This window comes from Hydra vulgaris, chromosome 11, assembly GCF_038396675.1.
Source record: "Hydra vulgaris chromosome 11, alternate assembly HydraT2T_AEP".
NCBI classification, from domain to species: domain Eukaryota; kingdom Metazoa; phylum Cnidaria; class Hydrozoa; order Anthoathecata; family Hydridae; genus Hydra; species Hydra vulgaris.
In genome coordinates, this window is record NC_088930.1 from 41,572,247 (window position 1) to 41,600,000 (window position 27,754).

At 27.9% G+C, this 27,754-nt stretch overlaps 2 protein-coding genes across 3 annotated transcripts in view; one reads left to right on the plus strand and one right to left on the minus strand.

Moving 5' to 3' along the window:
- The window catches only part of LOC100215531 (ATP-dependent RNA helicase DDX42), a 45,844-nt gene that overhangs the window by 13,710 nt on the left and 4,380 nt on the right, over positions 1-27,754 (plus strand). For both annotated transcript variants that reach the window (XM_065808865.1, XM_065808864.1), the window contains exons 3-18: positions 529-703; positions 943-995; positions 5,237-5,393; positions 5,761-5,796; positions 5,959-6,063; positions 15,042-15,161; positions 15,555-15,776; positions 15,981-16,064; positions 16,166-16,265; positions 17,673-17,720; positions 18,805-18,902; positions 22,266-22,359; positions 25,571-25,651; positions 25,859-25,960; positions 26,498-26,599; positions 26,758-26,831. In XM_065808865.1, coding sequence (XP_065664937.1) covers positions 529-703; positions 943-995; positions 5,237-5,393; positions 5,761-5,796; positions 5,959-6,063; positions 15,042-15,161; positions 15,555-15,776; positions 15,981-16,064; positions 16,166-16,265; positions 17,673-17,720; positions 18,805-18,902; positions 22,266-22,359; positions 25,571-25,651; positions 25,859-25,960; positions 26,498-26,599; positions 26,758-26,831 — 1,651 coding nt within the window. The remainder of the gene's footprint in view (positions 1-528; positions 704-942; positions 996-5,236; positions 5,394-5,760; positions 5,797-5,958; positions 6,064-15,041; positions 15,162-15,554; positions 15,777-15,980; positions 16,065-16,165; positions 16,266-17,672; positions 17,721-18,804; positions 18,903-22,265; positions 22,360-25,570; positions 25,652-25,858; positions 25,961-26,497; positions 26,600-26,757; positions 26,832-27,754) is intronic.
- The window catches only part of LOC101235638 (melanocyte-stimulating hormone receptor), a 1,326-nt gene continuing 1,322 nt past the window's right edge, over positions 27,751-27,754 (minus strand). The window contains exon 1 of the mRNA XM_065808866.1: positions 27,751-27,754. This exon is cut by the window's right edge and continues 1,322 nt beyond it. The gene's annotated coding sequence lies outside the window, so the exon portion shown is untranslated.

Below are 27,754 nucleotides of genomic sequence, written 5' to 3' on the forward strand. Positions count from 1 at the left end.
AATAAGTTTATAGTACAGCTTATATAGAAAAGAAGAAAAAAACAATAAGTTTATAGTACAGCTTATATAGAAAAGAAGAAAAAAACAATAAGTTTATAGTACAGCTTATATAGAAAAGAAGAAAAAAACAATAAGTTTATAGTACAGCTTATATAGAAAAGAAGAAAAAAACAATAAGTTTATAGTACAGCTTATATAGAAAAGAAGAAAAAAACAATAAGTTTATAGTACAGCTTATATAGAAAAGAAGAAAAAAACAATAAGTTTATAGTACAGCTTATATAGAAAAGAAGAAAAAAACAATAAGTTTATAGTACAGCTTATATAGAAAAGAAGAAAAAAACAATAAGTTTATAGTACAGCTTATATAGAAAAGAAGAAAAAAACAATAAGTTTATAGTACAGCTTATATAGAAAAGAAGAAAAAAACAATAAGTTTAATAAACTTCTTGTAGATTTATTTTTCTTTTTGAAATTATTAAATACATTTATTTGTGTTATTAAGAAATTTAATTTTATTACTTTAAGTCGTTGGGATGTTGACGATGAAATTCTTCCAACTCGCCCAATTGGAGATCCTGTTACCAAAAAAAATAAAAATGCTGACTGTGCTTATCAGCAATCAGGTAGCAGTCCACACAATGAAAAAGCAAACGAATATAGTGATGAAGACGAACTTGATAAATTTATGGCAGGAGTTGAAGTAATATTTTTTAATTTATGTTGCAATACATAATTTTTCAATGTTCGAATATGGATTAAGTCTAATATTATATTTGATTATGGATTAAGTAAAATATACAATAAGATCCTAAAATATGACTTTAAGTGTATAAAAAAACAGTTTTCCCAAAAGAATCAATATGAAAATAACTTTTTATTTATTTAACAACTAACTGCAAAAAAATTAAATGACAATTTTGTTTATTTTACTTTATGAAGGAAACTCTTGAGAAAGAAGAAGAAGACATGAAAAATAAGATAAGTACTAAAAAGTACCAATAATTTCCTTTTTTGTTACATTTATTGTTTGTTACAGTCTGGTTCATTAGTTCGATTTTGAACTTAAAAAAAAATTATCTGGTGTTCTCCCCCATTTTTTCCTGCATTTACATTTGGTTAAAACATAAAATACATATCTTATTTTATACTAATAATATTTGGACACTTTTGGAAAACTTGCCAATATATATTGGTAGACTTGTTCTCCAATCACAACAATAGGAATGATTTGTTGATCTTTTCCTAGTTTGAACCTGTTTATGTCCAGCATGACACAATAAAAAAGGTATTATGTTATGTTAAAAGTATTGGCTATCTTTTTATATCTTTGATTTTAATGTCATTAAGTATCGTATCCTCATTTTCTTGAAAAAGTTTTTCAAAAGGAAGAAGAAATTCATCTCTGTTATCTTCATTAAGAGTAAGGACAGTTAAGATATTCAGATATTCTTTCTGCTTTTTTAACTTTCTTTTTGGTTTAGTTTGGAGCTATGTTTTTGCTCTGAAGGTTATTGTGCCCAATTGATGAAACTATTTTTACTCTTGTATAATTTTCCGTGTAAAGAAGTAATGTATCATTGCTGAGACTGAGTTTTTTTCCAGTACACTGTAAAAAAATAAGAACTAGAAATAAATTTATAAATTATGTTCTAAAAGCTAATATGTCAATAAATATGGTTACCATGGTACTTAATTAATATTTTGTATTATGTCAAAGACAAACAAAAAAAAATTAACACTCTAAAATTTACATAATACTTTTCGAAAAATTTTGGAAGATATTAAATATTACAAAATGGTTTTTATTTAATTTTGAAAATTTGCAAATTATCATTCTATCTGTTGACCAGCTCTGCACCCCTTTTTCATCTATTAGGCTGGCGCAGATGTATTTATAATACATTGTTTCCAGTTTAGGATGTTGAATGCTGGATCTTCTTGAATCAATGCATGGGTTTTGCTTGTGTCTCTGTTTTTATGGCTAGGCAACTTATTATATTATCTCATAATGAGGGTACAGCTTTAAAACTCAGTTTTTGTTTCTGAGGCCGGCTGTTAGTCAGGTTTCCCGAACTCTGTGGTTACTCTCAGAGAAGCTGATTCCATCAACAGCTGTAAAATATCAGAATACTAACAGTGCCATGATGCACATGGATGGTGTCCCTGTTTGTACTTTTAGTGTGCATTGTAAAGGCCACATTTGGAGCCCTTTGTTATGGCTTAGGGTTTATTAATAGTAATGAAGCAATTGCTTGGACTATTAAATAGTGTACTGAGTGCTATCTTTACTTTGAGTCAAGTTCTTTAACTAATTTCAAAATGAATATAGTACCAAAAACTATAAAACACAAAAAACCATTGTCATCACCAAGTTCCCTAAACCTATTGTTTACTAATATTCGTGGTCTTTGAAGTAAATTTTATTCTGTTGAGTCTTATCTCTTGCAAAGTTCACCAGATATACTTGCTCTTTTTGAGACTAATTTGAGTTCAGCTGTCTCATCTTGTGATCTTAGTGTTGATGGTTATCTTCTTTTAATTCATAAAGACTCCAATAGTCACATGCTTGGTCTGGGCATTTATATTCATAAGAATTCACCCATTTGTCGGGGAATTAGATTTGAATCCACCAACTATTCTTTTATGTGCTTTCATTTAGCACCACACCACTCTATTGACTTTCTCTTTGTTCTTTATCGCTCTCCTTCATCTCAAGACTGCACTCTTTTTGATGTTATTTCTGATCATATTGACCAAGCCCTCTTTCTTTATCTATCTGCCAATATCATTGTTGTTGGTGACTTTAATGCTCATCACACTGAATGGCTTGGCTCTAGTGTCAGTGACTCTGCAGGCGTTAAGGCCTACAACTTTTGCCTTTCTCAATCTCTAACTCAAATAGTCAACTTTTCAACTCTTTCCAACTCGTAAAGTCTTTCGTCTTCCTGCTGACAAATGTGCTTCTTACATAACTTCTTGGATTCAGGCTGGCAGGGATTTTTTTGTTCCCTCTCAACGATTCCAAGTCAAGCCTCATTCTTCTTCATGGTTTTTCTCACATTATACTGCTACAATTTCCAATCAAAACCATTACTTCCATATCTATCAGCAAAACAATTCTCCAGAAAACAGATGTCTGTTTACTATTGCTAGAAACCATTGTAAAAAGGTTTTGTTTAACGCCAAATCTCAGGCCATTTCATCTAAAAAATTAGGCTCTTGTGATTCTGGAGAATCTTTAACAGTATCAGTAATAAGGGCAAACCTGTTATTCCACCTCTCTTGTATGGTTCAGATTTTGTCATCTCACCTAAAGACAAAGCTGAATTGTCATTAGGTGAGGTGCAGTACTAAGTACTTTTCATCAATATCATTTCTTGGTTCCACTAGTTGTGTTCTACCTGATATAGCTGACAAACAAGTTAACTCATTGCTTGATATTTGTATCACTCCAGCCTCTGTATCTAAAGTGATTTCCTGCTTAGACTCTTCTACAGCTTGTGGTCCGGGCAGCATACCTGTTATAGTCTTGCAGAAGTGTTCTCCGAAACTGTTGTCTATACTTTTAGAAATATTTAACAAGTGCTTATCAGAGTTTTGTTTTCCAGCCTGCTGGAAAGAGGCGTCTGTTATTCCTATTTTCATAAATTCTTGAGAGCAATCTAACTTATCTAACTACCGCCCCATTAGTCTTCTTTCTATCATAAACAAGGTTTTTGAGTCTCTAGCTAACAAAGGCTTAATCTCTCATCTTAAATCTAATAACTTACTTTCTGATCATCAATATGGATTTTGATCTCCTTGTTATACAGCTGATTTGCTAACAGTAATAACCGATAGTTTTTATCGTGCATTAGATAGTGGTAGAGAGGTTAAGGCCATCACTCTTGACATTTCTAAAACCTTTGATAAAGTTTTACATGCATGTCTTCTCCATAAGCTTTCTTTTTACAGTGTATCAGGTGACATCTTTAAGATTATTGAATTCTTCTTTTCCAATCATAGTATGAAAGTTGGCCTCGATGGACAGCACTCTTCTTCATGTTCTGTGACTTAAGGGGGTCCTCAGATTCTATCCTTGGCCTTATACTCTTTTTAATTTACATTAACAATCTTTCAGATATTCTCACATCTAAGATGGCATTGTTCGCTAATGATGCTACCATTTATTCTTGCCCTGGTAAAAGGTCAACACTCTCTGATTGCTTGGAGGGGGCATTTGAGCTTGAAAAGGATCTCACTTCTGCTACAGCATGGGGCTCACAGTGGCTGGTAAACTTTAATTCAGATAAAAACCTAATTTTTTTCAGTCATTCATTATCGCAATAATTTAGATCTTCCTATATTTATAAACGGTAATGTACTCGATGAGTCATCTACCCTTCATCTTCAAGGATTAACTCTTACATCTTTCTTGGAAACCATATATCAAGTCTATTGTAAAATTAGCATATGCTAAGGTTGCATCTCTTTAACGTGCTTGACACTTTCTTACTCCGGATTCTATTTTTTATCTCTATAAATCTCAAATCCGTCCTTGTATGGAATACTGTACCATATCTAGGGCGGATATTCTAATGATGCCCTTTCTTTTTTATACAGGGTGCGAAAACGCATTGTAAACATTGTTAGACCTGTTCTTGCATCCAACCTCCAACCATTATCACATCATCGTAATATTGCTTCTCTTTCTCTTCTCTACAAATACTTTAATGGGCACTGCTCTAAAGAGCTAGTGTCTCTTGTGCCATCTACTAAAATTCATACTCATGTTACTCATCATTCAGTTAAGTCTCATTCTTTTACTGTGACTGTTCCTAAGTGCTTCAAAAACTCTGATTTGTCTAGTTTTCCCTCAAATATCATTCTTTGGAATTTGCTTCCTTCATCTTACTTTCCTGATTCATATAATTTGCAATCTTTTAAGTTGCCTGTCAATTGTTTTCTTGCTCTATAAACTTCATCTTTTCTCTTACAGTAAATTTCCACTCAAATAGTGGTTGCTTTCAGCCTTGCAGAAAAGTTCTCAATCTTTAATATTTTATGTAGTTAGCTGAAATTACTGTCATCACTGGTAAAATATTCAGTTAAGAATTTTTTTTTTTTAATGTTTAAAACAGACCACATGATAATTGACTTTCTTCTTGTTGTTGCTATTGGTGATATAGTTTTTAGCAGTTTTCTATATTGTACTAAATTTATCTTTGTAAAATGCTTTAATAAATTGTTTTAGATCCAAGAAAGATGCACGTTTAGATGTGGAAAATGAAGATGACCAAGAGTCATATTTCAAAGCTCGTAAAGATATTCCTCTAATTCCATACCCAGAAGATGAAGATGAAATTGAATATGATAGTGATGGTAATCCTTTGCCTCCAGAGAGATCAAAAGTATAATAATATTATTAAAATATTTTTTTCCTAAATTAGTTATGTATTGCGGCCAATGCTAAATAATACAAAAAGTTAATCCCGATATCAATTTTTTTTTTTAGATTTTAAAATTTTTACTCATTAATAAATCTATTGATGCAAATGAATTTTGTTTGTGTAATATACCTATTTTTTTATACTGCAAAAACAAGTTTCTATTAAAAAACATTTATAAAGATTATCAACAGTTTAGTCCTTACTTTTTCCTCACTTTCAACTCTTCTTAAAAAAACATAAGTCATCTCTATTATAAAACTACACTTATAATTTATTTTTGCTAAATTGTTAATTAATAATTTTTATTATTGGACTTTTTTCTCTTAAGATCATTGTTCCTTTACCACAAGTTGATCATCTAGAGGTAAGTTGATTAAAAAAATATTTTTTTCAACATATTTTAATAATAATTATGTCAATAAAAAAATTCAGTACATAAAGAAAAAAATGGATTATGTATGAAAATAAAAAATTTTAATGATTGTATGAAGTTGTTAATATAACTTTTTTAATTTCGCATTTTTAGATTGATTACCCTCCATTTGAAAGTAATTTTTATGAAGATCATCCAGATATTAAAGCACTGACTGAACCTGCTGTTAAAAATTTGCGAGAAAAGCTTGGTTTAAAGGTAACTTTATATATTTTAATGTATAGTCATATATTATATATAGGTAATTTATTGTTCTATATTTTAATGATTTTATTTATTTGCATTTTATTTTGAGTAATTTTATGTTGTTTTTTTTACAGAAAAATTGTTGGTTTCATTTTGGTTCTTTGTTTTTATAAAGTTTTTTATTTAGTTTATATCCAGTTACAATTTATTTGTAAATATTTTATAATCCATGCAATGGCTAATTATTTGCTTCAAATTGTTATTAATTATATATATATATATATATATATATATATATATATATATATATATATATATATATATATATATATACAGGCCTTGTTACGAGATTTCGCTGCGTAGCGAAAATGCCTAACGCATTTCTAAGTAACTCAACTCAGCAAATATATTTTGCATCTATAGAAGTTATATTGCGTCACTCGCGTCTTTTCAACTACCGCATTGTAATTAAAGTTATTTTATTAACGCGTTAAAAATCATACAAACAGTTTGTTTTTTTCTCACTATAACAAAAGTTACAAATAAAATCTAAGTTCTTATTTAAAAAATCATTTTTATTTTTTTTTTCAAATATGAACTAAATTTTATTCTAAAAAAACTATTTTTTTCATAAAACGTAAAATAATATTTGTTTATTTTCTTATAATTTTACAGTTGGTTTTTGGTTATTTTATTAACTGTTAAATTAACTAATAAATTTTTTCTCATTTAATTTGTGAACTCATTTTAATAATGTTTTTAAACAAGAAAGAGTTTTTTTGTTGTTGTTTATCAGTTACCGATAACATATTCGTGATCATAATTTATTTTCATAAATTAAACGAACGTTATTAAAACTTTACGTTATTGAATTAACAATAAACAAAACATCTTATTAATAAAATATTTACATCAAAATAAATCGTGCATTTTTTAAACTATTATAACTAAAAATAAATTTTATATTTAAAAGGAATTTATATATTTAATTCCTTAAGATAAAAACTTAAAACACTTAATTTTTTTTAACTAATTTTTAACAACAGCAAAAAAAATTATGAAACAAACTGTTTCTTTAACAAAAAATCTATTAGTTTACAATTGCGGTTAAATGCTTTTACTTACGACTTTATTTCTTCTGAATAAACGTCACGTTAACGACATCAAAAGATAATTTAAATATTCTAAAAGATATAAGTTTTTGCATAACGCAAAACTGCTGAACGCGTAGGCAAATCGCCTTTTCGCAAGCAAAATGCGAGCTGCGTAACGCTTCTTAACAAGGCCTGATATATATATTTATATATATATATATTAGGGCTGTACCAAGGCCAATTGCTCAAATCCGGCAAAATTTTAGCCGGATTTCTGAATTTTGGTCAGATATTTATTACATCTTTTTTGCCTGTGTTTACATGTATACTTAATATTCTATTTATACTAATAAATGTTCTTTGTAATTCTTTATTCTATGAACTCCATGTTTGTAATGGTATCTGTATTTACATTTCTTTACAATTTAATTAGCTAAGCCTAATTTCAAACAACAACTCAACAAAAAATTTTGAAGAGAAGACACACAATATTCTGAAGTAAAGACACACAATAGAGTCTGAAGTGAAGGCACAAATGTGGTTAAATATACAAATACAGTACAGTGGGTATTGATGCAAGATGGAAGTCAATCTGAGCATGCTGAGACGCAGATTGACAAAATTGAAGAAATTCCAACAAAACAAGCCTGGCTGAATAATTCTTCTACATCATCATCATCATTACTCTGACAATGTGTCAATGAAATTGTTTAGTCTATGTCCACTGGTATGTCATGTGGCACAGCACATGAACAACAATTACCAACATGCATTAAACTCAGCTAAGCCAGTATCTGGCAGAACCAGAAATAAATAGACATGCTGATCCACTACAGTGATGGAGTGACAACATGCAATGATTGCAAGCTGTGACAACAGTAGCTCGCATTTATTTGGGCGCCCACCGACAAGTTTACCATTAGAATGTTTGTTCAGTGTTGCTGTGGAGGTCCTTAATGATCATTGTAGTTTACTCCTGCCACATAATATAGCTCACTTAATATTTCTAAAGTACAATTCGAAACTGATCAAAGACATTTTAGGAAAATAACTTTCAAATTGAAAGTTTCAATTGTTTAACAATTATTTTGTGATGTTATGTTATGTGAAATTGTGTCCTTCTATTATAATAACGACAATGAAGTTTAACAGAAAACAGTTGTCACTTGGTATTGAGAATAGTCAACATTATTGACCACTATCAATATCAAGGAATGTACAGAATTTTGGCTCCTGTAATTTTGTTTCGAAATCCAGCTCCGGCCAGATTTGCCAGTAGAAATCCACCAAATCCGACCTCAGCTGGATTTGGAAAAATTAAATTCAGTACAGCCCTAATATATATATATATATATATATATATATATATATATATATATATATATATATATATATATATATATATATATATATATATAATTTTTATTTAGATGAATACAAACAACTGATTAGCAGGACTTAAAGTTAATCAGTTGTTTTTATTCATCTAAATAAAAAAATATATATATAGCTCTATTATTTAATAATATTGAGCACTGTAACACATACAAGAGTCTTCGTATTATTACATCAAAATACTTAACCTCAAATATATTTTCTATATTTTTACAAATATATATATACAGTGGCGACAAAATAAATAGCACAGATTGATGTTTAATATGTAATGACATATTTTCCAGTGATCTGTGTTTTTTAGATCTAAACTTTTTTAGCTTAACAAAATATTAGTTTTAGAAGGTAACATTACTGAGTAAAAAACGATATTAACTTAGTTAAAAAAGAAAATCGATCATATAAATGATTTAAACGTGCAGATTAAGGGGGCAATTTAAATAACACACCTTGTTAAAGAATTATCTTTTTGTCTCTTTGCTATAAAAATCATAGAAGTTCTTTGTATAAATAGTTAAGAAAACTTTATTTAAGGTAAAAAAATATTTAGTGAGGTATCCTTTTGAGTCAATAACTGCTTGAAAACTACGGTCCATTGATGAGATCAGTTTTTGGCATTGCTTAAGCGTAATGGTGTCCCAAGCAGCCTTTAGTTTGCTTCAAAATTGGTCTAAATTTGTTTCAGTTGATCAATTTATGTTTCTGTCAACTTACTTCCACAAATTTTCTATCGGATTAAGGTCTGGTGACTGTGTGGGCCACTCCAAATTATCAATGTTCTTAGTCTTAAACCACATTTTAGCACTTTTGGTGGTGTGCTTGGGGTTGTTGCCTTGTTGGAGTTTCCAAACCAAAGGAAAATTTTTCTCGGCATAAGGCAACATGACGTTTTCTAGTATTTCTTTATTCATGTGTTGATTGATTGTCTCTTGAATTCTATGCAATGGGCCCATGCCACAACATGAAAAACTGCCCCAAACAATCCCCTTGCCACCACTATGCTTTACAGTCTGTATAGTAAACCGAGGGCTGAGATCTTGGTTTTGGGGATGACGAACATATTGTTTTTCGTTGGATCCAAAGTAGTTAAACTTAGGCTCGTCAGTTCAAAACACACTATCCCGAAATCGCAAATCTTTGTGTACGTACTGTTTTGCAAACTTCAAACGACTGATGAGATTGTGTTTTGAGACCAAAGGCTTTTTTTGGGCAACTCTTCCAAGTAGCTTATTTTCTTTTGACAGTGCTGACAGACAGATTGACTTGTAAATTTTGAGTGATTTGATCTTTAATTTTACTGCTTTAGCAATAGGATTTAGCTTAGCTATATGGAAAATGGCTGCGTCTTCTCTGGGTGTTGTCTTTTGTTTGCGAGACTTGCATTTTTTGTTGCTTAATGAACCAGTATTGTTAAATAAATTCATAGCATTGATACAAGAACAACCCAATCTTCTATCTATTTCAAGTTGTTCTCAAAATGCCTTTACTTGTCCTCAAAAGACATCTGTTTCATTTTAACCTTGTCCCATTGTTGAAAGAATATGTTTTTTGCAAAATGAATTACAAGTTTTTCTCTTAACATACTGAATATAACGATTTTCTTTTGATATAATACAAGAACTTTATTTTTTTTAATAAGAAAAAGTAAATGTGTGCTGTTTAAAATGACCTCAAAAATTTAAACGAAACTGCTAAAATGCTCAAAACCAGCAATTTTAATAGTTATAAATGTCTAATGAGTAGTTCCGTTCAAAAAAGTAAACATTGTTGATTCTATAAAAAAAAAAGCAGTTGCAATAAAAACATAAATCCTGATATCAAAAAGTTAAACCAACTGGTCATGAAAGTGTGCTATTTATGTTGTCGTCAATACATATATATATATATATATATATATATATATATATATATATATATATATATATATATATATATATATATATATATATATATATATATATATATATATATAACTACCAAATTGATAATAAACAATATAATGGAAAAAGGTATGCCAAGCAAAAAATAAAAAACAATTGAATTTTTGAAATTTGAAAAAAAATTTATTTATTTTAAATAAATATATATAAATGATAGTAAAGCACTAGAGGCCTTTCACTATTTTCATCAGTAGTGCTATATTTAATGCTTTTGTCAAGATTTTTATAACTTTTTTTTAACTCTTTGTTTTCCTTGAATTAAAAAGTGAAAAATATTTGTTGTCATATGAAAGTCATTTACAAAAATATGACACATTTAATTGAGACTTCCTTTTAAAAAAATGTTACAATGGTAACTCATAGTTACAATATAGCAATTAAATACTTCTATTATCTAACTTTCTACAGTTATAAAATCTTGACAAAAGCATTAAACATAGCACTACTGATGAAAATAGTGAAAGGCCTCTAGTGTTTTATATATTTATTTAAAAAAAAAAAATCTTTTTTCAAATTTCAAAAATTCAATTATTATTATTATTATTTTTTTTTTTGCTTGGCATACCTTTTTCCATTTTATATATATAAATATATATATATATAATATATATATACATACACATATATATATATATATATATATATATATATACATACATATATATATATATATATATATATATATATATATATATATATATATATATATATATAATATATATATATATATATATATATATATATATATATATATATATATATACACACACAGTAAATCTAATGTAGAAGGATTTATTGAGTTTTTGTAAAAGTTTTTGTGAGATATACATATTATTGCATAGTATGATCTAAACCATCTAAAGCAGTGTTCCCAACCTTTTTAGTGCCATGCCCCACCAAAGCTCATAAAAACTTAAAATGTCCCTCCATGTTACATATGAATAATTTTTAATATTATAAATTTTTCATAAGTAGCATAAATGATATACTGCAGGAAGAAATCACAAAAAGTTATTTATTAAACAAAAAAATTCAAGTAAACAAAGTATAGTAAACAATATATGAGTAAATAAAATAAAATACATCAGGTATTCAAGTCTAAAATAAACGAAATTTAGTGAGATCCTTGTGCTTGATGCAGGTTACAAAGAGATTAAAGAGATATTTTGGGTTTCAATTTTGTTAGCTTTATTCTTAGATCTCCCCGTTGTGTTATATCCAAATGATTTCTTTTTTTGAGTCACAAATCAGTTATGGCACTAAATCCGCATTCAGCTAAATATGAAGAAAGAAACAGTAATAATAGTTTTCTTGCACATTCTGTTGTGCTTGGATATTTAATTTTGGTCTCTTCAAAAAACCATACCATCGATCCTTTTATATTAAATAAAGTTTTAATTGACTCGTCATTCTGCATTTCTGCTAATTCTTCTTGGTACTGCATATTTGAAATATGAGATAAATTAACTAACATTGGCTGCATCAACCAAGCTGGAAAATCAATTTCTTTGAAATCAGAAAATTTTCCTTTAAAATTAGAGGATAAGTTTTTTAGATGCTCAACAATATTAGGTATAGCGGTACCAGTTATTTCACATTTTTGAAGCCAATGAAACTTTTTAAATTGTTTTTGGTAAACGTCTTTTTTAAATAATTCAATAGATGTAATAAAACCAAATATCTTCACTTTTGCATCGACAAGAGTTTTATTTGTTCCTTGAAGTTCTTTATTCAATATATTTAGTTTTTCAAAAATATCGGTTAAATAACTAAAATATGCCTTAAAATCGATCATTAACAGATATTGCATTTCAGTTTTGTGGCCTAAAAAATCACTTAGAGTATCAAACAGTTCCATAAATCTTTTTAAACAGTTCCCTTTCGAAAGCCATCTTACCTCAGTGTGAAGTAAAAGTCTCACATGGTCTTTGTTGTTTTCTTCACAAAATAATTTAAAAATGTGATCTTGTTTTGCACTTGCTTTAATAGAATTAATGCATAATACGACCAAGTTCATTATTTTATTTAAAACAGGAGAAAGATTTTTAGCTACCAAGTTTTCCCTGTGAATAACACAGAGCACAAGAAGCATATCTGAATTTTCATCTTTTATCAGTTTTAAGCAACCATTTTTTTTGCCCATTATATTAGGAGCACCGTCAGTAGCACAGGACATTATATTTTTCATCGGTATTTTATTTGTATCTAAGTAACTTTTTAGAGTACTATATATATCTTTAGCAGTAGTGCTGCTTTTTAATGATTTGCAAAATAATATTTCTTTAGCAAAATCATTATTATCAATGTATCTGACATGTGTAAGTAATACTGCTTCGCTTTCTCTCAATGTTGATTTGTCCATTTGCACCGAAAAAGTCTTGTTTTTAATTTTTCGATAAGTTGTATTTCAACATCTTTACTCATTTCGTCGATTCTTCTGCTGACAGTATTGCTACTTAGTGGCATAGTTTTCACGTCTTGGCCATCTTTTCAAAAAACAGTTTCAACAATTGTTGATAATGAAGGCTTGATTAACTGCTCTCCTATTGTATGATTTTCCCCAGATTTAGCGATGAGTAATGAAGTTTGATAGCGAGCATCAAGAGTGCGATTAATATTAACATTATGAGCAGTAAAGAGAGACTTTAAAGTTGCTCTTTTTAAATAATTTTTCATAACTTTAAAATTTGAAAATAATTCAAATTTGAATTAATTTGATCTCTATGTTTTGCCTTCAAATGTGTTTCAAGACAACTTGGTTTCATTGGTTCATTGCTCAAGCATTGTTGACATAATAGACAAAAAGGTAACCGTGCATCAAGGACAGCAGGTATGAAACCAAATTTTAAATACTCTTCCGAGTACTGCCGAATTTTTTTCTTGCTTGCACTACTCATGGGTTAAAAAATGAGTTTTAAAATCAATTAGGTAATTAAAAATATGTATTTTGTAATGTTTTGTATTCTTATTTATTATTAAAAGAGAATCCACGTTGGTTTTTGTATTATATTTATTTCTATATTTGAATATTAAATTATAAACAACTAGTTATATATAAAGTGTGTGTAGTCTTCTCAACTTGTTATTCCAAATGTTATTATGTTTAGCACTATGGCTTTGAGAATTCCTCATGCAGAATTAGTCTCTCAGGAGAATACTTTCGCAATAAGTTTTCATGCCATTCTCCAAAGGAAATTGCTTATTCCGCAATCGCTAGTCGTTATTCTGAACTAGTGTTTGAAATGATTGTCCAGAGGGAATTGTTTTCGTAACAATCGTTGCATGTTCCTTTATTTTTCTGAGGCATCTAAATTTCAAAACAATTAATTAAATATATTTACAATGAAATTTACTTACCAATTATATTTAAATATCACTTATATTTATTTATAAAATGTATTTAAAGTTTTATTTCTAGTAAACACAGCACTGCTTTTATAAGCACATTATTACTTTTCTTTCAAATTAACAATAACGCACATTGACAGAACGATACAAGCAACTGATAATCCTAGTCCAAATTCTAGTTTTCCAAATCAAATCCTAGTTTTCCGAATCCTAGTTTACCGAAGCAAATCTTAGTTTTACAAATGCATTTCAGTGAAAAAATTTTGCATGATGCACTTCATAATGGACATTTCCTGGAGATTTGACTATGTGGTTAAATTTAGACTGAAAAGTTCCTATTTTTTTCCATTACCCCTGAACAATCGAATTGCCCCTGAACAATCGAATTGCCCCCTGAAAATTTCCTATGCCCCACGTTAGGAAACACTGATCTAAAGAGATTGAACTTTAACTTTTACAGCCAAATGCTTTGATTTCTCAAAGTAATATTCTTTTAACTCTTTTACAAAGTTTAAGTATAAGAATAATAATAACTTTAAGTGTATTGTTCAACCAACATAGAATTCCAACATAAAATTGAAAAGTAAACTTACTTAAATTAGAGCTTGCCTGTTTAAAAAATTTTGTTCTTACTAATCCTTCTTATTCTTAGAAAATTTTAACAAAAAAAATTAAGTTAGGGATAAAACTAAAAAGCATTTCAGCTCTTTTCAAATGCTATAAAAATAAAACCTAATTTGCCTAAAGTAAGTACCTATTAAAATGTTCTATAAAAGAGTAAAGGCAAAAGTATTTTAACAGTTATCATTTCACTTCTAACTTCTTAAAATTCTAGTCAAAGTAATTAATAAATAATTCAGTAAATTAGAAAACGAACTAACAACAACAAGCAGTTTTTGTTCATTAAAACTATTATTACTAATTAATTGTAAATCATAGTAATACTATATTTTCAAATAAACTTGGAACAAAAACTCTCTCTGTGTTATGCACACTAAGAAAGGTTTATCATGAATGTTTGTCTCTAAAACTGAATGTAACTGGAATAATGGAAAGGAATAATTAACATATTTAACATATTAAACATTATTAAATTATTATATTATGATATTAAATATTATTAAATTATTATATTATGATATTAAATTTTTTCTAATCCTAACTTGAGTAATAATGTCTAGTAATGATATACAATTATGCTTTGGTTTAACAGGTGATGGGTGCAGACCCTGCACGACCAGCAATTAGCTTTGGTCATTTTGGATTTGATGATCATCTAATGGGTGTTATTCGCTCCTCAAATTATTCTAAACCTACACCAATTCAATCACAGGTATTTTTAAGTATTTTACAGTTCAATTATGAACTTTTATGCTTTGCATAAATGTTCATAATTGAATGTGTGTCTATTGCATGTTGTATCTTTTGCATGTATTTCTTAATTTTAAAGGCCGGAAAAACTTTTCTTTTTTTTTAAATTGTTTGATAGACTGCCTGCCCGACCTAACCCTCAGTCGATGTAGCAGCACCCCGTTACAAGTCAGGCTATAAGATAGTCGATGTAGCAACACTCCGCACGTGTTTTACAATTAAAAAATAAAAACATTCAGAATGTTTTTAAAAACATTTTAGTCTTTTAATTTGCGATTGACAATAATTAAAATTTTTTTAAAAAAAGTGGTAATTTTAAAAGTTTATTTATTTATTTTTAATGACTTTTTTATAGGCAGTTCCTGTTGCTTTAAGTGGGCGTGATATTATAGGAATTGCTCGAACAGGCAGTGGCAAGACAGCTGCTTTTGTGTGGCCAATGTTGGTTCATATTATGGCACAACCAGTACTAAAGGAAGGGGATGGGCCAATAGCATTGATTTGTGCTCCAACAAGAGAATTATGTCAGCAAATTAATTCAGAATGCAAAAGATTTGGAAAGTGTTACAATTTGCGAGTGAGTATTACAACTTAATTTTATAAATGAATAAATAAATAAATTAATAAATGAAGATTTGTTTATTAATTGTATTGGTCATTAGTTTTATCATTATAGAATGAGCCTTGTTATTCATATTATTATTAGAATGAGCTTTATTATTCATATCATTATTAGGATAAATATATTAGAATGATATATGAAATAATATAAAAATTTTAGTCAGTTGCTTGTTATGGAGGTGGTAGCAAATGGGAACAAACAAAAGGTCTTCAGCAAGGGGCAGAGATTGTTGTTTGCACACCTGTAAGTTGAGTTTTTTTAAAAAAAAAAGTTAAATTTTAATAAATAGTGTTGAAGATAATAATGGTGATGTTGTGTTTTCAGGTTTTTTTTTCTTTTTTTAGGGTCGATTAATTGATCTTATTAAAGCAAAAGCTACCAACTTACTTCGTGTGACATATCTTGTGTTTGATGAGGCAGATAGGATGTTTGACATGGGGTTTGGTATGTAGTTTTTAAAGGTAGTAAGTATGGTTTGAGAGTATGCAGATGGGGTTCTGTTTGTGTTTTTCATTTTAATACTTGCAAAAGTATTGTATGTATTTAATAACTGTCAATAATTTAAATCACATTTAAAATAAAAAATAGAATTTTTTAAAATACAAAAAATTAACCACAGCCTTCTTTTACTAACTTGCATTTATTTCTTCAAATTAAAAATTTGAGTTATGACATGACATGGTTATGGTTAGCAGACATGGTTATGGTTAGCAGACATGGTTATGGTTAACAGACATGGTTATGCACTATTTCAATATCTTTAAACAGAATAGCACTCTGATGCTGCACATTTTCTAATAATTAGTTTTTTTGATTTCATAAATAGAAAATGTTAGTAGTGAGTTAAAAAAAAAATGCTTAAAAAGAAGTTAGTACAAAATTTGTTTTCAAAGTTTAATATCCTCACCTCACTTTTTCTCGGAAAATAATTTGATTTTGTTATTTTTATTCTAAAAAGACCTTCTAAAAAGTTTTATGCCTTAAGTAGTGAGTGATAAGTAGTGAAAATAAATGCAAATGGTCACAATTACCTTAAAAGATATGACCACAAATGCAAATGGTCACAATTATCTTAATAGATGTGACCATAAATAAATATCAAGTACAGTCGTCCCCCGGTTAACGAACCCCCCTGTTAGCGAACTTTCGGTTAACGAACCGAAAGTTTGCCCAAAATCCTCCCCCGGTTAACGAACCGGAACTCGGTTAACGATTGGTAAAAATTTGACAAGCAATTTTCTTGTTGAATTTTCTTTCAAGTTCAATTTTCAATTTTTTGGTAAAAAATTTGACAAGGATTTTTCATGTTCAATTTTCAATTTTTTCGTAAAATTTTGACAAGCATTTTTCAAGTTCAATTCTCAATTTTTTGGTAAAAATTTGACAAGCAATTTTCTTGTTGAATTTTCATTTTTTGATAAGCAATGTTCATGTTCAATTTTTAGTTTTTTCTAAAACTTTGACAAGCAATTTTCATGCACAATTTCAATTTGTTTCAATTTTTAAAAGTGCATAAATCTCAGGTTTCAATCATTTCACCTTTGCCTATTTTATTTATCAAGTTGGACAATTTTTTGAATTTTTTCCCCCATTATTTCGGCAAAATCCACCAATTAAAAATTTTTTAATGGCGGCCTATGGGAAAACGCGTTTCGGTTAACGAACTTTTCGTATAACGAACTAGTTCGTACTCCGAATTAAGTTCGTTAACCGGGGGACGACTGTACTAAATATGTTTTAGATTATGTAAAAAAAATGACTCTGTAATTTACTGTTTTAGTGTAAAAAAATGTGTTAAAGTGTAAAAAAAAATTTTTTTTTCATATTTGATATTTATAAGTTATATTTTAGAACCACAAGTTCGTTCAATTGCAAATAATGTGCGTCCTGATAGGCAATGTAAGTTTTTAATTTACAAATTTTTGTTTTTTGTTTTTAATAATGAAGCAGTTAATAATAATACCATGCAGATCTGTTATATATTTAGTAATATATTAACTATATTACTAAATATAAATTACTATATTTTCAATTAGATATTCTAAAATCTGAAAATGTGAAAATTTAAATAATTGTAGTTAAGTTCAGTGGTGATGTGTACATTTCATCAGCTATGATCTTTCTTTTTTATAAACACCCTCTGAATAGATCTATAAACAAAACTTCTTTTTTTTTTTGATCGATTTCGGAAAAATATTTTGCAAGTAAAGAAAAGCATCTTTTATCAACTATAGCTGCAGTATTACTGCAGCTATAGTTGATAATACTGCTTTCTGTAATCTTAAGTAATCTTTCTGTAATCTTTCTGTAATCTTAAGACTCAGAGAAACTGATGAAAAGTTGTTACATTTCAATGATGTGACATAAGTTCTTTAATTGCTGTGCATTAGCAAATACTACTTCTTATTGCTAAGCCTTGTTAAAGATTTTGGCGAAATAGGAAGATAGGCCAGAAGAGTGAAGTAGTTACACCTTGATGTACTAAACAAAATTTGCGAAGATATAAACCTAACAAGTTAGCTAGGCCTTTTGTTATTGCCAAATCTAGTTAATATAAATTTCTGAACTATTTATTTACCTTGTGATTACATTAATCTTATCAACTCTAAAATGAAATGTTAGTAGAGATTCAAAAAGAACTTTCTTGCTTTGATTTGCAGAATGAATTTTTTGACTTTTTACAAGCAGAAACAACAAACTGTGACTTCTTGACATATACCATATCATCAGATATGGTGTGTGTTAGAACATATATTTACAACACATGTAAGCACCCATATTTACAACACATGCACATAGGCATATGTGCATGCGTTGTAAATATGGGTGCATATAATTATGCATCCATAATAATGAGTGCATATAATTATGCACATACATATTAGCATAAGAAGATTCTAATAATGACTTTGTAATATGTAATTATGAACATGTTTTATCTTTGTTGTACCTATAATTACATATATATTATATTTTGTTTTAGGTTTACTTTTTAGTGCAACCATGAAAAAAAAAGTGGAGTGGTTGTGCAGAGATATTCTATCTGATCCTATAAGAATAGTTGTAGGTGAATTGGGTGAGGTAAGTTCTATTTCAAAAAATGGAAAAAGTAAGAAATGTAATTATAAAACACAAGTGTCAGCTTTGTTATTAGTATTTATAAGACTTGAGTAGAAAAATATTTATTTATAAAGAAAACTTTGAGTGTCTCGGGGTATAAGGTGTAGTAGCAAAGTTACTACTTCACCCTATTACTTGTGTAGACAAAAATGTATTGAATATTAATTAAAACATGTCTTATATGGTATATATTTTTAATTGATATTCAGTTAATTTTTATTCAATATCTATTAAAATGATAAGCTAGTAATAATAAGTAAAATAAATATTCTATAATAAGCTAGTAATAATAGCTAGTAATAATAGTAAAATAATAAGCTAGTAATAATAGCTAGTAATATAGTAAAATAAATATTCTACAAGTATTCTAAATTTACTATACATAGAATATAGAATAGAAAAAAAAAACAACTAGAGCATATAAGAAATAGAATAGAAAAAAAAAACAACTAGAGCATATAAGAAATAGAATAGAAAAAAAAAACAACTAGAGCATATAAGAAATAGAATAGAAAAATAGAAAAATGGAACTCACACAACAATATAAAAATAGAAAAAGTCTGAATGCTATTTCACAATATATTATTTAGAGGTGTAGTAAATGTTTTTATTTGTTCAGAAGTGTTTATCTTTAGAGACTAATATCAGGAATAAGGTAAAGTTGGGTAACATAGACACATAGAGTTGAGAAAATAATTTTTTTTAACTATTACAAACTAAATTTGGTATGCAATATTTCTATTTGTTTACCAATGATGTTGCTGCCATAAACTGATGAAGAACTTAATTAGTTATCTAATATTATTAATAGATAATTGTCAGGGTTCAACTGTCAATGTTACCCCCCTAAAGGGGTAAAAAAAAAAAAAAAAGTTTTTCTGAAACAAAAAAATTAGAAATTCGTTTAATTTATGTTCGCCGTATTATGTGGTTATATATACTTACTATTATGTGGATTAAAATAGTTATATTTGTTCATTTAACATCTAGTTTTTTTTTGTTTTTTTTTTATCAAACATCTTCACTTCCAACAAAGTTGCAATTAACCACTATTAAAGTTGGAAGTTACTGGGGACAAAAGATAAAGTTTATAAAGCAAGATAACAATTAACAGATAAATTGAAAGATTGCAAATTATATGAATCAGGAAAGCAAGATGAAGGGAGCAAATTCCAAAGAAATGATGTTCGAGGAAAAAAACTAGGCAAATAAGAATATTTGAAGCATTTAGGAATAGTCACAGAAAAAGGATGAGACTTAATTAAATGACGAGTAACACTAGAAATAACTTTATTTAATTTAAATTTTGGCACAAGAGACGCAAGCTCTTTAGAGCAGCACTCATTGTTTAGGGAAAAGAGAAAGAGAAGTAACATTACCACAATGTGATAATGGTTAGAGGTTGACTGCAAAAGCAGGTCCAACTATGTTTACAATGCATTTTTGCAACTTGTCTAAACGAGAAAGGGTATCATTGGAAGATGCGCTCCAGAAATGGCAACAGTATTCCATACAAAGACAAATTTGAGATTTATAGAGATAAAGAATAAAATCCAGTGTAAGAAAGTGGCAAGTACAATAAAGAGATGCAACCTTAGCAGATGCTAATTTTGGAATGGACTTGATATATGGTTTCCAAAAAAGATAGGAAGTAAGAGTTAATCCTAAAAGATGAATCCTAGATGACTCATCGAGTACATTACCATTCATAAATATAGGAAGATCTAGATTATTGTGATTACGATTAGCTAAAAAAAATTAAGGTTTATCTGAGTTAAAGTTCACCAGCCATTGAGAGCCCATGCAGTAACAGAAGTGAGATGCTTTCCAAGCTCAAATGCCTCCTCAAGCAAGCAGAGAGTGTTGGCTTCTTATCAACACAAGAATAAATTGTAGTATAATCAGCGAACAATGCTACCTTAGATATGAGAATTTCTGGGAGACTTATCCTCTTCACATAGTATATGATAGTATATATATCTATTGCACAATAAAAAGTTATCGTTAATAAATAGAATGAGAAGATCGAAAACCATATTGATGATCAGAAAGTTATTAGATTCAAGATGAGAGATTAAGTGCTTGTTAATTAAAGACTCAAAAACCTTGCTAATGATGTTCTTTATGGAAGAAGACTAATGGTATGGTAGTTAGACGAGTCAGATTGCTCTCCATAATTTTTGAATATAGAGATAACAGATTATCTGGAAAAACTGCATCTTTTTAAATGTATAGAAACCAAGTATTGGTTAAAGAACTTGACTCAAAGCATAGATAGTACTCAGCACACTAATAGTCCAAGCATCTGCTTCATTATTATTAATAAACTCTAAGTCATAACAAAGGGCTCCAAATGTCACCTTGACAATGCACACCAAAAGTATGAACAAGGCATCATCCATGTGTAACTTGAATTGAATGATAGAATTAACCTCTCTGAGAGCTACCACAGAGTTCGGGAAACCTGACTACCAGCCGGCCTCAAAACCATAAAACTGATATTTAGAGCTGTATCCTCATAAGGAGATAATAGAATCAGCTGCCTAGTCATAAAAACAGAGACACAAGCAAAAACCATGCATTGAGTCAAGAAGATCCAGCATTCAACATCCTAAACTGGAAATAATGTATTATAAATGCATCATGCCAGCCTGATAGATGAAGAAGATGTGTGAGGCTGGTCAACATATAGAATCTGTTTACCCCTTAAAAATTCAGAATCTGTTAAAATAATTTAATAGTCAATGGGTGACAGGTAAAAACACTTAATCTAACACATGACAATGTTTCCCCCATGTTAAAGTAACCCCAACAACCCCCGCGTTACCTTATTATTTACCTTGTTATTTCAAAACATCTTAAAAATAAATAAAAATTATTTTTTAACTTACAAGCATTTATTTAATAGAAATGAATGTAATTAAAAAAAAAAAAAAATTTGTAAATTAAAAGTATATATAAATATAAAAATATATATATAATATATATTTGTAATTAAAAAGGAATTAGTAGATGCATGTAAGAATGCAATGTAAAGCTAACCCTTTGCATATTTTTATTTCAGTACAAATTCATATATGACATTTTATGTGAAGCTAAATCTGCATTTAGTATAATAAAAAGAAATAAATAGTTATTGTATTAATATATTACAAGTATTTAAGTATAATAAAAAATAAATAAGTTTATATAAAAGTGTTTTATTTTCTAACAGTTTAGTTCCAATGTACCTCTATGTTTTTTGTACCTTTGTACTCCTGATATTTTTACTGTTTTCATAAAATAGAAATTTACCTTATTACCTTTATTTTGTGTTATAAATAGGCAAATGAAGATATTGTGCAAGCAGTGGAAGTCATGAAGTCACCCCAACAAAAATGGAATTGGTTGTTGAGTCATATAGTTGAGTTTACTTCAGGTATCAATATGTACTACCACAAACAAATTTGTAACTGCATGTTTTATAGATATAGATAAAATTTTTATTTTTATTTTTTTTATAGAGATTTTTTTTTTGTTTTTCATGTTTTATAGTTATAGATAAAACATAGAAGCTAACTGTTTTTATAAATAAAAATATAGAGATAAATTTACATTTCAATTCACAAGCAATACACTATGTATTTAATGCATTACATTATGCATTTAAATCTAGGAGTACGCCATCCAGGATCCTGGCATTACCAGTTGTTTTTAGAAATTTATAAATTTCTAAAAAACTGGTATTTTTTAAGAGAATTATAATTATCGATTTATAATCCATGAAAATAAGAAGTTACAAGAAAAAGTTTTCAATCAGTTTTCAAAAAGTTGGTATGCTGGTCTTCTTCATAAGCTTGCTTCATATGATGTATCTGCGAAAGTTTTTGAGATTATCAAATTATTTCTTTCTAACTGCTTTTTTTTTTAGGTTATTTAGGTGCTCCCAGAAGTCCTTACGGTCTTATCACAGAGCACCGTGAGAGAGCATTTAATTAGAAGTTCACACCTCCTTCCTTACCAATGTCGCTTATTGGGCTAGAGCCGGCGTTGAACCTGGGACCTCTGGGTTCTGAGCCAGAACTCTAACCACTGCGCCACGGCTGCTTTATTAAAGTCATCCTCGAAGGTTAACACTCTTTTTCATTTCCAGTTACTTCTCGGCTACCTCAAGGTTTTATTCTTGGTGCTGTTTTGATTCTTATCTACATTAATGATCTTCCCAACAACCTTACATCTAAAGTCATCTCATTTTTGTCATTTGTTATCTTTTTTTTGCTCAACTTTATACTCCTGTCTTGACAAAAGTCTTCTCTTTTCAATCGTTTAGAACAGGCAGCCCATTTGAATCTGATCTCACTTTTGTAACAGATTGGGGCTTGAAGTGGCTCATGAATTTAAACTCTAACTAAAATCAGTCTATATTGATGAATAGCAACCCTCTCATTAAGTCCTTTTCTTTACATTTTTTTGTGGATTATCATTTACTAATGACCTTTCGTGGAAACGATATATATATATATATATATATATATATATATATATATATATATAAACGATTGCTAAATTAGCATCCACTAAAGTTGCTTCTTTTTATCGTGCTCACTATTTTCTTACTCCTGATTCCATTCTCTACCTCTACAAATCTCTTATTCGTCCTGTATGGAATACTGTTGTCATATTTGAGCTGGTTCTTCTAATGATGCTCTTTCTCTTCTAGATAAGGTCCAAAAACTAGATAAGGTAAAAAAAAAAAATTTAAATGTAGTTAAATCCGCTTTATCTGCTACACTTGAGTCTCTTTTCTATTGCCATGAAATTGCATCTCTTTTTTCTATAAATACTATCATTGTTGCTGCTAAAGGAGCTATCATCTCTAGTTCCGTCAACTAAAACTAAAAAAACAGGTAAGTCTCGTTCGTTTACTGTATCTGTCTCGTCATTATCTAAAAAGTTTTATTTGTCTAGTTATTTTACCAACCCTTTTTTATGACTCAAACAACCTATAACTTTTTAAGTCTTCTGTTAACCATTTTCTTGCTCTTTAACACTATTCATTGTTTTCTAGTAACTTCCAACTTAATAGTGGCTGCTTGCAGCCTTGTTAAGAGTGAATCAGAATTAAGAAAAAAAAAATCATTTAGTTACATAATTAAGTTGATTAAAAATTTTTTTTTTTTTTTTTTTTTTTTTTTTGATTTATTACAAAAAACTGTTATTAATATAAATCAAACATGTTTCATCGTGAAAAATAACATCAGTCATTGAAATGACTAAAATTGCCATTTTGACCTCCCAAAATAAATTCTTGCAGGTCAACTAGTTAAAAAAAATAGAGTTATAAAAAATGTTTGACAAATAATCAGGACATAATTTGGAATTATTTATATATGTAGACTATTTATATTTATTTATATAGAAATTTTTTTGATTCACTTATTTTGATTAGTTTCATTTTACAAGTGGTGAAAATCATTTTTTTTTAAATGATAAAAATTCTTATTTTATTATTAATTAATAAATATAATAAAAATATTCAATACATTAATTTAATGATATATAAAAATTGCTGTACTTAACTAAGAACATTTTTCATTTTAACTGTTCTTAGCGATCATCCATAAATTATGCAACTCTAAATTTAACTAATAATCAAAACAATTAAGATCAAAAGTTTTCCCTTGCGGAGTCTTTAATTAAACCTAAACTCAAAATAGTCCTTTAAATTCTATGAAAATTGCAGTGCAAAAGAGCAAATAATCTCCTACTTCTAATTTGTAAAATTTTTTGTTGCATAATTTATCAATGATCCCTTAGTCATCTTTTTTTTTTTTTTTTTTGTTAATTTTCTTGTTTTCAAAATGCAAAAAATGTACATTGTCTTACAGAATAAAAAATCAACAAATCATTTTGAACTACTAACAAATGTTTTGAATTACTAACAAACTAACATTTACAATTTTTTTTAATAAACAACTTTTGGTTTAAAGCGCTTGTATTACTACTAACAAAATCCAATATTTTTTTCACAATTTTTCATTACCCATAAGCAATACTCAAAATCAAGGTTGTAATTTGAAGTGTCTTTCATTTTTATCAATCTTTATTAGTTTTGATTTATTTACAGTATCTTAATTATTTAGTATAACTATTGTTTTTTATTTTTACCCCATTAGGCACATGACATGTTTAAGACATGTTTAAGACATCTAAACAATGTAATAATATGTTTTAATGTGTTTAAGATGTCCTAAATATGTCTTGTGCCCACTGGGACTGTTCTATCATTAGTTTTAGCTTTTCTATTGTTTGTTAACAATCTATGATATTTTGAATATAAAAGTATATTGCTGTTAATGATATTTTATATCAATGATATTTTTATATTTTATATATTAAAGTACCAAAATAACAATAAAAACAAAAAAAAACATTTTTTAATGATACTATATATATGATAAAAATATGATAACAATATTTTATAAAAATATTTAAAAATATTCTTCTGTAGCTAAAATTAAATGTTTTTTTCTTTGTTTTTTTCTAACTTTGTAAAACATGCATAACTTGGTATCTCTATATTATAAGAAATGGAATGTGAGTTTTAAAAGGTTGTTTAGTGCTTTTTAAATGTTTTTAAATTTTTATAGGTGGTAGTGTTCTTATATTTGTCACAAAAAAATCAAATAGTGAAGAAGTGGCTGCTAACCTAAAGGAGCAGGGCTATGAACGTAAGTATTTTTATTTTAACAAATTACACACTGTTATTAAAAAGGAAAGCTATATATAAAGTCATATATATTCGAATGGTCTACTATACTTGAAATCATATATATGATGACGAAAAGAGTTATATAGATAGTTTTATTTATACTATTTTTATATTATTTTTATATTATTATATATGTTTATACTATTTAGTTTAAATTACTATTTAGTTGGATTAATTCATGGTGATTTTGATCAGTTTGAACGAAATAATGTTTTAAAGCAGTTCAAACAAAAACTATTTCTTATCCTTGTGGCTACAGATGTTGCAGGTGATCTTTTTTTTATGATAAAGTTTTTATAATGAAATTAATTCTTTTTTTTTTTCATTTTTATTACTAATTGCAATTTATTTATGGTATAAATTTATAATATATGCAGAATTTTTATATAAAAAACATTAAAATTACAGTGTGTAAGAGCTGATTGGTTTATAGTTAAAAAAATGTTTTATGGACTTTAAAGTCCTGCTAATAATTAGAATCAAATATTATTTTTAAAACTCAAAATTTAACATTAGTTTCTATTTCATGTTTTTGTTGATGTCATTAACCAGAAGATAAAACATTCCTTAATATATTATTACAATGTTGTATTACAATGCAGCCTTTTGGTTCAAGTTAGGAAGGTTCAACTAAATCTTAGCTCTTGTTCTTTTTATGTCCATAATTATTTACATTTTTTATATTTATTTATTTATATTTTTATATTTGCAATTATTTTTATTTTTTTAATGTATATTATTGTTAAGTACACTCTAATTTTTTATTTAAGCTCTTTCAAAATTAATTTATAAAATTTATTTTTAGCTCGTGGTTTGGATATTCCTTCAATAAAAACTGTTATAAATTATGATGTTGCTCGTGACATCACAACACATACACATAGGATTGGTCGTACTGGTCGTGCAGGTTTAAATCTTTTATATATATATCTTTTATGTATAAATATATATATATATGTACATTTATATATATAAAGACTATAATCCTAGTAAAAATAAAATTTGCAAGGATAAATGTGAAATTTTATAAACAAATATATTTATTTTTTTAGATTTTATTTTTAGGAGAAAAAGGTATTGCCTACACATTAATTACACCTCAAGATACACATTTTGCAGCTGATCTTGTTCGAAATCTAGTGAGTATTGATTGCTTGCTTTATTTTTTTTTATTTTGTTTGAAATGAAAATTTTACAATATATTTTTAGTCAGTTTATTTTGTTTATCATGTATATAACAGCCATTTGAATTAGGGTTGGCATTTGGCAATGCCGACCTAACTGCTGAGCTAAAAGTGTCAGAGGTTGGCAAAAAATTGCCAACCTAGTTTCTATGTTTTATGGTAAGACCTTTGTGTCAAAAATTTTTTGCCAACCTGATGCCAACTTCTAACAGTTTAAAGTCAGCAGTTTTTTGCCGACCTCATTTTTCCTATTATAAAAATACAAGAAACAATTTTTTTATGAATTAATTTTTATTTTTGAAATTTTCATATAATTTCACTTCATTTGATTTAAGACCCAACATGATATATTTTAAAAGAATTTTTTTTATAAAATTAGGGTCTTAAACGATCTTTTAAAATATTTTTTGTATGGAAGTTTTTTAAATTATGTTTTATGAGCCACCTTAATGTTTTTAATGTAGAGAAATTTTATGCAATAAAATATTTAAAGTATTTTTATACAGTTTAAACAACAATTTTTTAAACTCTGTCTTCCTGATTTTTTGCTTGCTGCCAACTGACTGTTCCATGTGCTCTTTTTTAAACAGAATAATATTCACTGTGTTTAATTACTATTTAAAATGTTAATTTTTATTATGTAAAAATATTTCTCCTGGTGTATAATAGTGTCTTAAGGCTCTCTGCTATTTACTCTGCATTTCATTTCTGTCTTATCACTTCATTTATCAAAACATCAAATCAATTCCCTAATAATGCAGATGAAAAATAAGTTGGGCACTTGATAAGTTGGCAATTAAATTATTGTTGCTAAGTTGGAAAGCAAAAATTAAGGAAAGTAAATTAATTGGAAAGTAAAATTTTAACAAATATGTAGT